Source organism: Schistocerca americana, chromosome 4 (assembly GCF_021461395.2).
Source record: "Schistocerca americana isolate TAMUIC-IGC-003095 chromosome 4, iqSchAmer2.1, whole genome shotgun sequence".
Taxonomy (NCBI): domain Eukaryota; kingdom Metazoa; phylum Arthropoda; class Insecta; order Orthoptera; family Acrididae; genus Schistocerca; species Schistocerca americana.
The window spans coordinates 283,360,350-283,376,717 of NC_060122.1; the positions used below are offsets into that span (position 1 = coordinate 283,360,350).

Here is a 16,368-nt window from a genome sequence, read left to right on the forward strand (position 1 = left end):
ACCACAGACCATAGATGACAGGGGTGAACGATGGCTGCACAGATGTTTACGGGTGAACAGAGATGCAACTGACCTTCCACATGAACCAATAGTGAACCAACAGTGTCTTCTCAATGACCAGTCAGCAAACTTTGTTACATATAAGCCTCCACAGTAAGCACCTGGTCCATGCACCCCTGTTAACTGCTGTTCATTGGTGATAAAGCCTGGAATTTAGATTCCAATATCTCAGCTGGATGTCCACTGAGTGGCAGCGGGCAGCCTTTTCAGATGAATCACGTTTTATGCTCCATTGCACAGATGGCCACTGGTTTGGCAGAAGGGCCCAGGCTGAAAAAGGGAGCGTCATGGTCTGGGGAATGTTTTCGTGGCACTCGCTAGGTGATCTCATAATTCCGAAAGGCACAAAAGTATACATCTATCCCTTGAGACCATGTAGTTTGTTTTTGCTCAGCACATTGGCACCTACCAGTGGAACAATGCAACATGTCACATAGCTTTCAGTGTATGTGTGTGGTTCAAAGAGCACCAGGATGAGTTTAACATACTCCCCAGATTTAAATCCAATTGACAATCTGTGGTACCATGTCAATCCTGCTGTTCACACCACAGATCTTCAACCAAGAAACCTAGTGCAGCTGGCCACAATGCTGGAGTCAGCATGGCTCCACATCCCTGTCAATACATTTCAGGACCTCACTGACACTCTTCCTGCATGTCTCACAGCAATCCACACTGCAAAAGGTGGTTTTTCAGACTTTTGACAGGTGTTCACATTAATGTGACTGGACAGTGTAATAATAATAAAATATTAACAGTAGAAAGAATGAACTGATTCACAGGAACCAAACTCACTCTTCATGTCATTAACAGAACAGAAACAAACAAAATAACAATGACTGAACTAGAAGAAATTGAATTCGAACCTGAGACCATCACAGAAGTAATAGTGTATTATCTCACACAAATGTTTGTGTTCCACTCAGACATTGCCAGTAAATTACTTTGTTAACGACAACTACTTTCTTTAATTCAGTCATTACATTTAGGTTTCTTCCAGTATTGTGCTCATCATGTAAGTTTTCTCATTAAGTTTGTATTCTGTCATGACAATGGATGTGATAATTCCAGATATGCCCATTACAGCTACACTACAGTCATGAAGCAACACAAATATATCTATGCCCTATTTGGAAGCCTTTAAAATTCAATAGGATGATCAACACAATGGTCTCATAATACTTCCAAGGGTGGTGCAGTCCTAGTAGGAAATAAAATACAATATGTGTAGTTACATTTAAATAAGACAGCAAACTTTGATAACAAGGCGTTCATGCCAGGCTTTTTTATATTAATCTGTCCTACATATATACTGCTGAAAGTCATAATGTATTGATTTGTATTATTATTAATTTTTCTAATGCTGCTGCAGAACTAAAATTAGAGTTACATGAATAAAAGGTTTTATCATTCACCTATATTAATTTAGCAATATAAAACAATGCTGATAATCCAAATGACAGTTCGAGACCAATTGACAAAAGGATCTATCATATCTGCCTTGCCACAAATAAAGTCACAGGTCAGCCTCCAAATAAGAAGTTTAAGTTACTAAGGAATTTCTTGTACATACCAAAAAAGAAGAAATTGGACATAGTGCAGTCTGAACAACTGGAACACACAATTATAAAGTGGGATATGCTGGTGTGATATCACAGTTCAGTGCTGCCATTAAAATATACTTTTTGTCAGTAATTAATACTCTAAAAACCTTGAACAAAAGAATTTAAATGAAATACAACAGGTATCTCACGAGCATCAGTTGCATCTCTAAGCCATCATTGGAGCTAAGGGGTACAGTTATAATCATCTCTTAGGAGACTCAACTGTCTTATTGAAGATGTGTGTTGTGTATCTACCCAAGTAATACATATTGTACTTCGCTTGGGCTAATTCTAGACCACTTAGAACTTACAACAATCTATTTTTTTTCTTTTTCTTCTTCTTCTTCTTCTTCTTCTTCTTCTTATCTTCCATGAACTTCTTCATGCAATGATTGATGGCCTGCCTCTGTTCATTTGATATCACTATCCCAGGTAGTGGCTTTTGTTGTCAGACAGGAAACTTTGCGTATTGATCAATAGTCTGAAATTTTTCCAGTCTTGTATGGTGTATTCTGTGATGTTAAGTTTTCTCAAATCCCTTCTGTCTCTCCAAGCCACCCCATAGAGATTTTTAATTTGTAAATAAAACTGAAAATTTTCTTGGTTAGTCTTTTGTTCCTCAGTCTGTGAGTATGACCACAAAACTTAAATCTCCTCTTTCTTATTGTTTCTGTGACTGTTGCTATGTTTCTTTACAAATCTTCATTTGTCTTCTTCATCCAGTTGTTGTGTTGCTCTTTTGTGGTCCCATATTTTTCCTGTGTATTTTCCTTTCTTTCTTTTCCAGTTCTTCTTGTTCACCTCCTTAATTCATTGTAAGTGATTCAGATCCCTACAGTGCTTCTGGTTTAATTATTGCTGCCTAGGGTCTTATTTTTGCCTGGAACAATGCTGATCTTTTATTACATCAGTTCTGGGCAAGTTTGTATGCTAATTCCATTTTCTTTAATTTTTCATTTGCTTGTAATGTTATCTAATCCATTCTCCCAAATACTTGAAATTGTCAACTCTTTTAATGTTTTCGCGTTGTGTTTGTATATATTTTTCTCTGTTGTGCTTATGTACAATGTAACCTGTTTTCTCATATCATATTTGTAATCCAGTTTTAACTGCAATTTTGTGAAGTGTTTCTGTCATTATGTTTGCACTTGTTTTGCCCTTAGAGATTATTGCAAGATTGTTGGCAAAAGTAAAACATTTTACCTTGAATCTTCCTCTTCCTAGTCCCAGATGAATTCCTTCAATGTTTTTCTCTTGTAATTCATTATCACACTTTCTCATGACTGCTTCTTACACCAAATTGAAAAGAAATGCATCTTATGCCAAATTGAAAAGAAATGGTGAGAGCCCACTGCTCTGCCCAACACCTATGTTAATTCCAAAGGATTCAGAAATTTTCCTAGCACTTTAATAATCAGTTGGAAAGAAATTTTGGTACCCATTTGTTAATACTTACTATTACTATAAATGTTAAACAAGTCCTTATTACATTTGTTACTGTACACACTGCACAGTGAATCTATCAATGGTAGTATGGAATCACAATTTCACTATTTACGTTGGTAGCATATACCATTTGGTCATATTTATAATGTCACTAGTGTCTTCTTCATACAGGTTGGTAACATTTCCTGCCACTGAGAAAAATCCAGAGAGAAATATACTGTCAGCTTTAATGCTAACGTTTTGGACTCCACTTGCTTGTTGAATGATCTACATTAGGCAATAGACAGTACTTATCAGCTGCTTCATAAAAGTATTTTTCTGTAATGCCACTCTCCTTTAACATACACAGATATCAGTTGTTTCCTGTTTTTCCTAAAATAACTGGTGGGAGTTCTCTATTTGACACACATTTAAAAATCCTTTTATCAAAATGTGTAGAAAAGCAACATAACTGTCCTGGAAAGTCTGCTAGCTTTCATGTTATTACTCTTTTACTATTTTAAGTACACATTCTTCCATTATAATTATCGGTTGCGCTACCACCGAGGCTTTATGGATTGCCCAAAATTCATAAAGAAAATGTGCCGTTAAGACCGATACTAAGTGCCATCGGTTCGCCCACCGACTCGTTAGCCAAGTTTTTGACTATGCTGTTGAAACCACATGTGGGCCGTTCGGACTCTTATATAAAGAATTCGACACATTTCATCAGCAGATTGAATGGCATAGTGGTCCAGCCGGAGGACATATTGGTCAGCTTCGATGTGGTATCGCTGTTTACCATGGTTCCACTTAATGATGTATTGGAACAGCAGGATCAAATTTTTCCTGCCGATGTTTCAGAACTGTTTAAGTGTTATTTGATGACCACATACTTCAAGTGGAATGAACAGTTTTATGAGCAAACGGATGGCGTGGCTATGGGGAGCCCCCTAAGTCCCGTAATTGCAAACTTCTTTATGGAGAAATTCGAAGAACAGGCCTTAGGTACTGCCAGCAAAAAACCAAATGTATGGTTCCGATACGTGGATGACACGTTTGTGCTGTGGAGACATGGCAGGGAGGAACTAAGCCGGTTCCACGAACATCTGAACAGTATAAACTCGAGAATTCAGTTTACAATGGAGGAGGAGGTAGACGGCAAATTACATTTCCTCGATGTGCTTGTTTTTAGAAACGAAAATGGTAGTTTGGGCCACTCAGTATACCGCAAACCCGCGCACATGGACCGTTATTTGCACTGGGATTCGAACCACCACCCACAACAGAAGCGGGGTGTTATCAAGACATTAGCGGACAGAGCTAGAAATATTTGTGAACCTGAGTTGCTCGACACTGAGATGGAACATCTCCACAATGCACTAATGAAGAACGGATATGCGTCCACCGAAATAAAAAGTGCATTGAGGCAGCCATGCAGAAATCATACTGACGTACAGGCTACTGCAAAATCTAAGGTTTTCCTGCCATTTGTTAAAAATGTAACGGAAAGAGTAGGGAGGATCTTGACGAAGTGGAATATTACCGTAATTTACAAGCCCACCACGAAGATACAGGAATACCTTAAGCCTGCCAAGGACGCTCGCAAACCTTTGGAAAAAGTGTATAGGATCCCATGCAGCTGTGGTAATGTTTATGTGGGTACCACTAAAAGAACTGTTTCTAAACGTTTGGAAGAGCACAAGGGAAGTTGTAGAAGAGGAGAAACGGAATGATCAGCTGTTGCAGAGCATGCTTTCCAGTCAGGGAACCACAATATTCGTTTCGAGGAGACGCAAGTACTAGCGGCCACAAGCGGATACTATGAAAGGCTCTACAGGGAGGCAACTGAAATCGCTAAACACTCAAATAATTTCAACCGAAAGGAGGAGGGCGTGAAATTAAACGGTATATGGATGCCCGTGTTAAAGAAGATGTGTACCACCCGTCCACTAATGGGTGATGGCAACGGCGATCGACGGCGATGGATAGCGGCCAATTGCACTGATGTTTCCAAAACACGTGACGTCACGCCACAGCATGGGAGCGCGCGGACACGGAATTTAGCGGCAGTCAGTAGCGAGCCAGTGGGTGTGGGGTGTGTTGGACCTTCCATTGACCTACGAGCCCCCTTGAAGATGTCTCCTGCAGTCGGAGACGAAACGTTGGGAATTCAGACAAAATTCATCAACCGACCACGGCATAACAGCCCGGATAATTATAATGGACATGATATTTCCGGCCGTGAAAGTCTACATTTTAGTATAACACATTCTTCCACAAAGAACGATACAGGCACCCAAATTAACTCATCTGCAGCTGCAGCAACACTGATGTTTATAAGTGGTTGCTCAGGCTGACAAGAATGGGCAAAGGAGGGTGCAGAGGTGGGAGGGAGGGATGGTGGGAGGGGAGAAAAGATTGTAGTAACTGAGAAGGACTAAGGTGTCCATGGCAATGTATGTTAATGGGAAGCATGAGAGGGATGGACATGTGGCAAGAGCAAACTGAGTACAATAAAAAATGGCAATCTTAAAGTGGAGAGGGAGGTGGGAGGGTGAGTGGGCAGATAAATGTAGGGGAAAAGGTAAGTACAAGGACTGAACACAGGATTGTAAAGTGAAAAATGAGAGAGGATTAAAGGATACAGTGAGGGTAAGGGTAAATTAGTGGGAATGGAACTAGTAGAGAAAGTATGGAGAAGGGGATGCAGAGTGGGGATGGGGGGGGGGGGGGGGGTGGAAATGGAGGATGTGCGATGTGCTGGATGGATAGTTTGTACCTGCATTGTTCAAAAAATCTGCTCTTAAGAGGAATTACTGAAGCAGCTGTCGAAATCATAGGTATTGTGGAGGTCTCCAACTTCTCAACACCACTGCTTACAAACTTTACCATTATGATTCCATTTCAGAAATCCAACATGATCCTCCCCCCCCCCCCCCCAAGAACCATGGACCTAGCCATTGGTGGGGAGGCATGCGAGCCTCAGTGATACAGATGGCCGTACCGTAGGGCAACCACAATGGAGGGGCATCTGTTGAGAGGCCAGACAAACGTGTGGTTCCTGAACAGGGGCAGCAGCCTTTTCAATAGTTGCAGGGGCAACAGTCTGGATGATTGACTGATCTGGCCTTGTAACACTAACCAAAACGGCCTTGCTGTGCTGCTACTGCGAACAGCTGAAAGCAAGGGGAAACTACAGCCGTAATTTTTCCCTAAGGCATGCAGCTTTTCTGTATGGTTAAATGATGATGGCGTCCTTTTGGGTACAATTTTCTGGAGGTAAAATAGTCCCCCATTTGGATCTCCGGGCGGGGACTGCTCAAGAGGACATCATTATCAGGAGAGAAAACTGGCGTTCTACAGATCGGAGTGTGGAATGTCAGATTCCTTAATCAGGCAGGTATGTTAGAAAATTTAAAAAGGGAAATCGATAGGTTAAAGTTAGATATGGTGGGAATTAGTGAAGTTCGGTGGCAGGAGGAACAAGACTTTTGGTCAGGTGAATACAGGGTTATAAATACAAAATCAAATAGGGGTAATGCAGGAGTAGGTTTAATAATGAATAAAAAATAGGAGTGCAAGTAAGCTACTTCAAACAGCATACTGAACGCATTATTGTGGCCAAGATAGACACAAAGCCCATGCCTACTATAGTAGTACAAGTTTATATGCCAACTAGCTCTGCAGATGATGAAGAAATTGATGAAATGCATGATGAGATAAAAGAAATTATTCAGGTAGTGAAGGGAGACGAAAATTTAATAGTCGTGGGTGACTGGAATTCGAGAGTAGGAAAAGGGAAAGAAGGAAACATAGTAGGTGAATATGGATTGGGGCTAAGAAATGAAAGAGGAAGCCGCCTGGTAGAGTTTTGCACAGAGCATAACTTAATCATACCTAACATTTGATTCAAGAATCATGAAAGAAGGTTGTATACATGGCAGAATCATGGAGATACTAGAAGGTATCAGATAGATTATATAATGGTATGACAGAGATTTAGGAACCAGGTTTTAAATTGTAAGACATTTCCAGAGGCAGATGTGGACTCTGACCACAATCTATTGGTTATGAACTGTAGATTAAAACTGAAGAAACTGCAAAACGGTGGGGATCTAAGGAGATGGGACCTGGATAAACTGACTAAACCAGAGGTTGTACAGAGTTTCAGGGAGAGCATAAGGGAACAATTGACAGGAATGGGGGAAAGAAGTACAGCAGAAGATGAATGGGTAGCTATGAGGAATGAAATAGTGAAGGCAGCAGAGGATCAAGTAGGTAAAAAGATGAGCGCTAGTAGAAATCCTTGGGTAACAGAAGAAATATTGAATTTAGTTGATGAAAGGAGAAAATATAAAAACGCAGTAAATGAAGTAGGCAAAAAGGATTACAAACGTCTCAAAAATGAGGTCGACAGTATGTGCAAAATAGCTAAGCAGGGATGGCTAGAGGACAAATGTAAGGATGTAGAGGCTTAGCTCAGTAGGGGTAAGATAGATACTGCCTTCAGGAAAATTAAAAAGACCTTTGGAGGTAAGAGAACCACTTGTATGAATATCAAGAGCTCAGATGGAAACCCAGTTCTAAGCAAAGAAGGGAAAGCAGAAAGATGGAAGAAGTATATAGAGGGTCTATACAAGGGCGATGTACTTGAGGACAATATTATGGAAATGGAAGAGGATGTAGATGAAGATGAAATGGGAGATACGATACTGCATGGAGAGTTTGACAGAACACTGAAAGACCCGAGTCGAAACAAGGGCCTGGGAGTAGACAACATTCCATTAGAACTACTGACGGTCTTGGGAGAGCCAGTCCTGACAAAACTCTACCATCTGGTGAGCAAGATGTATGAGACAGGCGAAATACACTCAGACTTCAAGAAGAATATAATAATTCCAATACCAAAGAAAGCAGGTGTTGACAGATGTGAAAATAACTGAACTACCAGTTTAATAATCCACAGCTGCAAAATACTAACATGAATTCTTTACAGACGAATGGAAAAACTGGTAGAAGCCGACCTCGGGGAAGATCAGTTTGAATTCCGTAGAAATATTGGAACATGTGAGGCAATACTGACCTTACGACTTATCTTAGAAGAAAGATTAAGGAAAGGAAAACCTACGTTTCTAGCATTTGTAGACTTAGAGAAAGCTTTTGACAATGTTGACTGGAATACTCTCTTTCAAATTCTAAAGGTGGCAGGGGTAAAATACAGGGAGCGAAAGGCTATTTACAATTTGTACAGAAACCAGATGGCAGTTATAAGAGTCGACGGGCACGAAAGGGAAGCAGTGGTTGGGGAGGGAGTGAGATAGGGTTGTAACCTCTCCCCGATGTTATTCAATCTGTATATTGAGCAAGCAGTAAAGGAAACGAAAGAAAAATTCGGAGTAGGTATTAAAACCCATGGAGAAGAAATAAAAACATTGAAGTTCGCCGATGACATTGTAATTCTGTCAGAGACAGCAAAGGACTTGGAAGAGCAGTTGAACGGAATGGAGAGTTTCTTGAAAGGAGGATATAAAATGAACATCAACAAAAGCAAAACGAGAATAATGGAATGTAGTCGTATTAAGTTGGGTGATGCTGAGGGAATTAGATTAGGAAATGAGACACTTAAAGTAGTAAAGGAGTTTTGCTATTTGGGGAGCAAAATAACTGATGATGGTTGAAGTAGAGAAGATATAAAATGTAGACTGGCAATGGCGGTGCTACAGAAGAATGCTGAACATTAGATGGGTAGATCACATAACTAATGATGAAGTATTGAATAGAATTGGGGAGAAGAGGAGTTTGTGGCACAACTTGACACAAAGAAGGGACCGGTTAGTAGGACATGTGCTGAGGCATCAAGAGATCACAAATTTAGCATTGGAGGGCAGCATGGAGGGTAAAAATCGTAGAGGGAGACCAAGAAATGAATAAACTAAGCAGATTCAGAAGGATGTAGGTTGCAATAAGTACTGGGAGATGAAGAAGCTTGCACAGGATCTGCATCAAACCAGTCTCAGGACTGAAGACCACAACAACAACAACAACAACAACAACAACAAAACAACATGATCCTCAGCTGATCTTCAATCCCACAGAACTTGTCTGCTGAATCCATCTCCCTCTTTTTATTGGCAACACCATGTACATCCATCTTTTAACTGCTCACCAAGCTTCATAAACCCAACTCCAATGCCTCCCTCATACTTGCCCAACATGGCTAAATACAATACTACTACAAAAGATCATCTGTCTTTGATGACCTGCATTTCCAGTTAAGTATCTGCACTGGACCTTCCTACATCGAGGACATTAATCACTTTGTACACTACCTTCCTATAGTTCCTTTCCCGTTAACACCACACTCCTTGTTTATCACTGTAGATTCTATGCCTCCGTACACCAACAACCTCTATGTACATGGCTTTGCTATCATAGAACACTGCCTTTCGCACTACTCTACTGATGCCAAACCCACCACCTCCTTCCTAAATCTTTTGGCCAACCATATTCTGAGATATCCACTTTTTCTATCAGAACTTCGTCCTGTACTTCCAAATCTACTTCTCCCAGTACTTCTCAACTCAATGAGCTATATTCTTAGATGTTGACACACACTCTAAGATCTCTTTTTTGATAAATGTCATCTGCACCTCATTAAAAACTCCCTCCCCTGTAGCTTTGGCATTGGTAGGTTCATCATATGCAGTGGGAAACAAGTACCTATCACAATACAGCTGCAACCTTGTCCAGGCGCTTATTATCCTGCCTAGCTTGGGCAATAACAGATTTCCCATGTCATTTATTCCTGTGAGACCAATAAAGCCATTGTGAAGCAGCCACAAACTAATACTCTTTTTATCATGCAATAATACTGAGGGCTTGAGAAACTTGACTACACCCTTCACCACAAAGTTGACTCTTCCCCCCTCATGTCCCACCCACCCAAAACTGTACTGTCATCACCCAAGTAGTATTCCATTACCCAAAAACCTATGCAGTATCCTACACCATCACTATGCAATTCCTATTTCCAATCCTGCATCCCACAGGTCACTTCCCCATGGATAACATTGTTGTGAGACCTAAACTGTACATCCCACTTCGCCTCTTCTGCAGTTCACACACAGGTATTTCCTATCAAATAAAAGGTAGGGCCATGCATAAAAGCATCCATGTGGATCAATTACTGTGCAGAATTCTTATTCATTGTGATGACTACTAACCAGCCATATTTGCATGATTGGCCACTATCCAACTGGATCACCAAATTGCTCAACATGTTGCGATCGACACAACATTGCTGACCACAGCATAGCACAGATCAGTTGGTTCTTCCCCACTCCTAGCACCAGCACCTCACACTGGGTGGGTACCTTCGAACGCATGAATAGATATTGTTCGGACAGTGTGTACTTCAATCAGGGAGAGTGTGACAGCTCAAAGTAATATGTTGTGTGTGGTTAGGACCAAAGAGAACTAAACACAATTCTGTTACTCATTCCACCTTTCAAAGTGTCCAGCCCATACCCAAAAAAAGGTACAGTAAATTAAGATAAGGAGATCAGAAAAAGAAATGTGTAAGCAACAGTTTCCTCTGTAGGTAGGCATAAACAATATTCAGAATAAAGGATATCACAATCTTGAAAGCTTTGTGCGAGTCCTAGGCAGAGCTTGTTGTACATTTCAAAGACGGGACTGCATCTTAGGAAACAAGCCAGAAGTTAGTGATGAAATTAAAATAACTGAAAAGCCACGATCGCTTCAATCGTTTATTAGATGACCGGTTTCAGCACTCTGAAGGTGCCATCATCAGATCTGTGAAGGTCTAACATAACAGGTTTGAGGGAGGGCTTACATGAGTTCACTATATACATTACAATTATTACAGAACCACATACCTGAAATGTGGATTAACATTTATAAAACCATATGGACATCATGGCATATGAGGCAGGCCATCTGATAAAACCATTGTCACAACCAATAAAAAATAATAAAAAACTGCTCTCATGGTCGTTCTTTCCATAAAATATAAAACTGAAGCCACCAGATAAAACTACGACTGCTCGCCTATTGGTTGTGACAATGATTTTATCAGATGGTCTGCCTCATATGCCATGATGTCCATACAGTTTTATAAATGTTAATCCATGTTTCAGGTATGTGGTTCTGCAATAATTGTAATGTATATAGTTAACTCATGCAAGCCCTCGCTCAACCTGTTATGTTATACCTTCACAATTCTAATGATGGCACCTTCAGAGTGCTGAAACCGGTCATCTAATAAACGATTGAAGCAATCATGGCTTTTCAATTATTTTAAAAACAGAGTGATTGCCCCACGACACACCATGTGTTCGCTGCATTAGTGATGAAATGTTTTAAGCATCTATTATTCTGCATTGAAGATTCCACCTAATAGCAATTACACAAATTTAAACACTAATTTAACACAAAATAACCATGAAGTACTGAAATACTATTGCACAGTAGATATGGAATTAACTGATCACAGGGAAATACTCAGTGCACTTTAACAGAAGTCCGAAAGTGATTAAAAGTCATGGATATATCTTAAATAAACATATATGACACTATACCTTAGATTAGAAGTATTCCTATTACTAGCCACACTGTATACCAAATATGACTTTTTAAGAAAAGTATGCAAAATATGGAACAGCAGTTGGCAACAGGTGATACTGACTGACTGCATAAAACTGTGGGACAAATGGGAGAAAGGCATTTGATACATACCATAATTATGTTAGTTATATAAAGGGATGTGGTGCCATAATGAAATTTAATTCTGTAGGATATGATACAGGCAAAAGTGCAGTTAAATTTTGCTGTACTGTTAGTTTCTGTCATAGCCACTACCTTGAAAATAGGAACATATTCTGAAAGTACTGTAAACAGTGTGTGGCAATCATGAGTGTAAATACCATTTCTGCTCCTTTCAATTGCAACAATTTAAACTGTGCTGTCAGGTCCAAACCTAACCTCCACCTCCGCACTCATTAGATAGTCCAAAAATCCCACCAAAAGTAGATGGCAATGATGACTGTAAATGTCATTGCTGCTCATTTTACTCACAGCAATTTAACCTGTGCTGTTAGGGCCAAACCTAGCTATCGCTTAAGAAATTGCTATAAATTCTGAATAAAACATTGTGCCACACACATGACATATCTGCAAATAAAAGTTATTACATTTGTTTCACTAAATAATATCCCAATAAATACCACCCAGTTAATATATTAGAATATATTAGCTGCAAGATGCACCACATTTCCGATGGTTTAAAACCACTCGTACATTATCCGGAAATGTGCTAGCACAGCCCTTTTTATTGTTATTAAGTTTCCTTTTACTAAATTTCCCCAAAGACGATAAATTCTTAAGTTTAACCAACAATTCTATTAGCGCTACATATATACATGCATTACCGTGGAGCACCTAAAATATTTTACAGAACTAGGAACAGTTAAATAAGAGCATTGCTATAAAAAAGAGAACTTACATTGTAATAAACATAATAGATGAAGGGCTTTCACAGGAATCAGTTGGAAAGGCAATGAAGTCAGTATCAAAATTTGGGAATACGGGAGATGGGATATAATCCATTGAATTTAACCAATGACATCAGAATTTACCACAGATGATGAAATGGAAAGATTTAAAACCGTAGATGAATATTGAGAAAGAAATGATTGTGGTACAGAGAAAACAGATCATGGGCATTTATCATGTACATCCATATTTCCAACGTAATGTTGCATATCACTTTTTTCACAGTAGAAAATCCTAGTATCCTACTCTTCAGTTGACCTACATAGGTCAATGAAACCCAAAGAAGCAACATTCGTAATACTGGCATGGAGTACATCAGTTGACATATACAGGGTGAGTCACCTAACATTACCGCTGGATATATTTCTTAAACCACATCAAATACTGACGAATCGATTCCACAGACCGAACGTGAGGAGAGGGGCTAGTGTAATTGGTTAATACAAACCATTAAAAAAATGCACGGAAGTATGTTTTTTAACACAAACCTACATTTTTTTAAATGGAACCCCGTTAGTTTTGTTAGCACATCTGAACATATAAACAAATATGTAATAAATGCCGTTTGTTGCATTGTAAAATGTTAATTACATCCGGAGATATTGTAACCTAAATTTGACGCTTGAGTACCACTCCTCCGCTGTTCGATCGTGTATATCGGAGAGCACCGAATTACGTAGGGATCCAAAGGGAACGGTGATGGACCTTAGGTACAGAAGAGACTGGAACAGCACATTACGTCCACATGTTAACACCTTTTTATTGGTCTTTTTCACTGGCACACATGTACATTACCATGAGGGGTGAGGTACATGTTCAACGGGCGTTTCATAGGACATGGAGGACGCATAAATTGGCCAGCCCGTTCTACTGATCTTACACCTCTGGACTTCTTTCTGTGGGGTATGTTGAAGGAGAACGTGTACCGTGATGTGCCTACAACCCCAGAGGATATGAAACAATGTATTGTGGCAGCCTGCGGCGACATTACACCAGAAGTACTGCGGCGTGTACGACATTCATTACACCAGAGATTGCAATTGCGTGCAGCAAATGATGGTCACCACATTCAACATCTATTGGCCTGACATGGCGGGACACACTCTATTACACTCCATAATTGAAAACGGAAACCACGTGTGTACGTGTACCTCACCCCTCATGGTAATGTTCATGTGCGCCAGTGAAAAAGACCAATAAAAAGGTGTTAGCATGTGGACGTAATGTACTGTTCCAGTCTCTTCTGTACCTAAGGTCCATCACCGTTCCCTTTGGATCCCTACATAATTCGGTGCTCTCCGATACACACGATCGAACAGCAGAGGAGTGGTACTCAAGCGTCAACTTCAGGTAACAATATCTCTGGATGTAATTAACATTTTACAATGCAACAAATGGCACTGTTTACGTATTTGTTTATATGTTCAGATGTGCTAACAAAACTAACGGGGTTCCATTTAAAAAAACGTAGGTTTGTGTTAAAAAACATACTTCTGTGCATTTTTTTATGGTTTGTATTAACCAATTACACTAGCCCCTCTCCTCACGTTCGGTCTGTGGAATCGATTCGTCAGTATTTGATGTGGTTTACGAAATATATCCAGCGGTAACATTAGGTGACTCACCCTGTATACAAATTTTACATAAGTTAGTTTTTTCACTTTCGCTAGTACTAGTATCATCTGAAGAATAGGATACTAATAGTAGCAAAGATGAAAAAGAGACAAACATAAAATTTGTATACTATCTTTCAGTTGGTCAGCTGAAGAATAGGATACTAGTACTAGCGAAGGCAAAAAAAGTGACAACCATAAAATTTGTATCCTGTACTTCAGTTGATTTATGTAGCTCAACTGAAGAATAGGATAGAACCTTTGTAGTTCAACTGAGGTACACGATGCCAGTATTATGAACGTCATTTTTATTGCTTTCACCAGTACTAGTATCCTATTCTTCAGCTGACCTACATAGTGTAGGATATGAACCAATTGCAGAGGAAACAGTAGTTCAAATGAATCATTATCAGATGAAGGTATAATTCAAAACATACATGCAGATGATGTAAAATTACTATGAACGACAAAAAGCGTACGCAATGTCTGTCTCCTAACAACACATTCATTCATTTATTTCTATTTGCAATTATGATGCTTCACCACAGTAGATAAACAATGTATTATCTACAGCTCATAATAAGCCAATTACTATCTATGAGTAAAATATGTCATTGGTCAAAACCGATGAGTTGTATCTCATTCTTCAGTTGACCCCAAACTTTCAAATGTTTATTCCACAGTACACAATATCAGTTTCCATGAGAACTGTGGAACTCTTTGCTATTTTGTCACATGGAATACTAAAATAGTAATAATATATCTTATGCTGAGAAAGTTGGAGGCTGCTTATTTTACTTCTACAAAGCATGGGTATGCATCATATGTGGGCTAACCTACCATTGGAGTTTGGGCAGCATTTAGTACCTGGGATTCTTGAGCAAGGCACTCCTCAATCTCAGTTTGTCTATTTCTTAATGCTTGTAGCGCAAGGGGATGGACCTGTAAAGATTCTTAGTTTTGAAATTGCTAGTAAGTGGAAGATAAAATCACATATCAGAGCACAGAACGTTAAATATTAACTGATTCAGCAAAGATTATATGTGCAAGTTTGCAGCAGTTAAAAATAACAGTTACTTGACTTGTTATTTCTTATTAATTTTTTTTCTGTTCTATTATCTTCGGTTCACTGCATCCCTGTAACTTTTTGTAACACATAAGAAGTTGATAATGTGCAACAATACTTACAGTTACATTTAAACACCTGCAGACTGCTGGTGAAATATTTAATTCAGATTCTTACACAACTAATAAAACATTTACAAGTGAAAACAGAGTATTAGAGAAGTCAGCATTAATATCATTGGAGACAAAGAACAAACATCACTTACTAGCTGCAAGTGTGCATGTGTTGCAGTTGATGGGCAGTGAGCAATGTTATTGTAACTAAACAAAAGTTTAAGGAAGGACAAACTTTCACAGCACAATAAGAAGTGGAGAATCACATAGAAATGAAGTTGAATATTACCACACAACTTTTGACCTTTTATTCTTCTTTAGAGAGACAGATATTACATACAAATGCGTGCACACACACACACACACACACACACACACACACACACACACACACACACAGCTACATTCTCCCAACATTGTAGCTCGATTGAGGCAACTTTGTTTCTTGGGCCGGTTAGGTGAGGTGAACATAAAGATAGGGAGGGTCAATATGAAGGTTAAGGAGGAGAAAGGGCTGAAGTATGAGAACAGAGATGTTTTTTCCTCTGTAGGCTTATTATCTGTGTACAGTGTACGTGCAGTAACAAAAAATCCATTTCTGAATACGCAGAACACCTTGCTAAGGGTATTTTAACAAACATAATCCTGGAAAACTGGTAAAAAAATAAGAGATTCTGTGACATAATATTTCATTCTCTTAATAATCCACAACCAAGCAGAAAGGAGCACCAGTCACTCACACGATACCACTCTGTACTGACTTTTCACTGCACCCCGAAAAGCAGTTCTTTTCAAAATCCTTCTTACCCATCTAAAATTGGTATTCCATAGTTCATTGACTTTAGAAAAATATTCTAGTCCATCCTTATGCCGTGTCTACTTTCAGAATCTTACCATAATACAGTATGTCC

The 16,368-nt window shown here is 39.3% G+C and overlaps 1 protein-coding gene across 3 annotated transcripts in view; it reads right to left on the bottom strand.

Moving 5' to 3' along the window:
• Positions 1 to 16,368, bottom strand: part of LOC124613990 — a 129,068-nt gene that overhangs the window by 45,227 nt on the left and 67,473 nt on the right. For all 3 annotated transcript variants that reach the window (XM_047142780.1, XM_047142781.1, XM_047142782.1), the window contains exon 6: positions 15,119 to 15,220. In XM_047142780.1, coding sequence (XP_046998736.1) covers positions 15,119 to 15,220 — 102 coding nt within the window. The remainder of the gene's footprint in view (positions 1 to 15,118; positions 15,221 to 16,368) is intronic.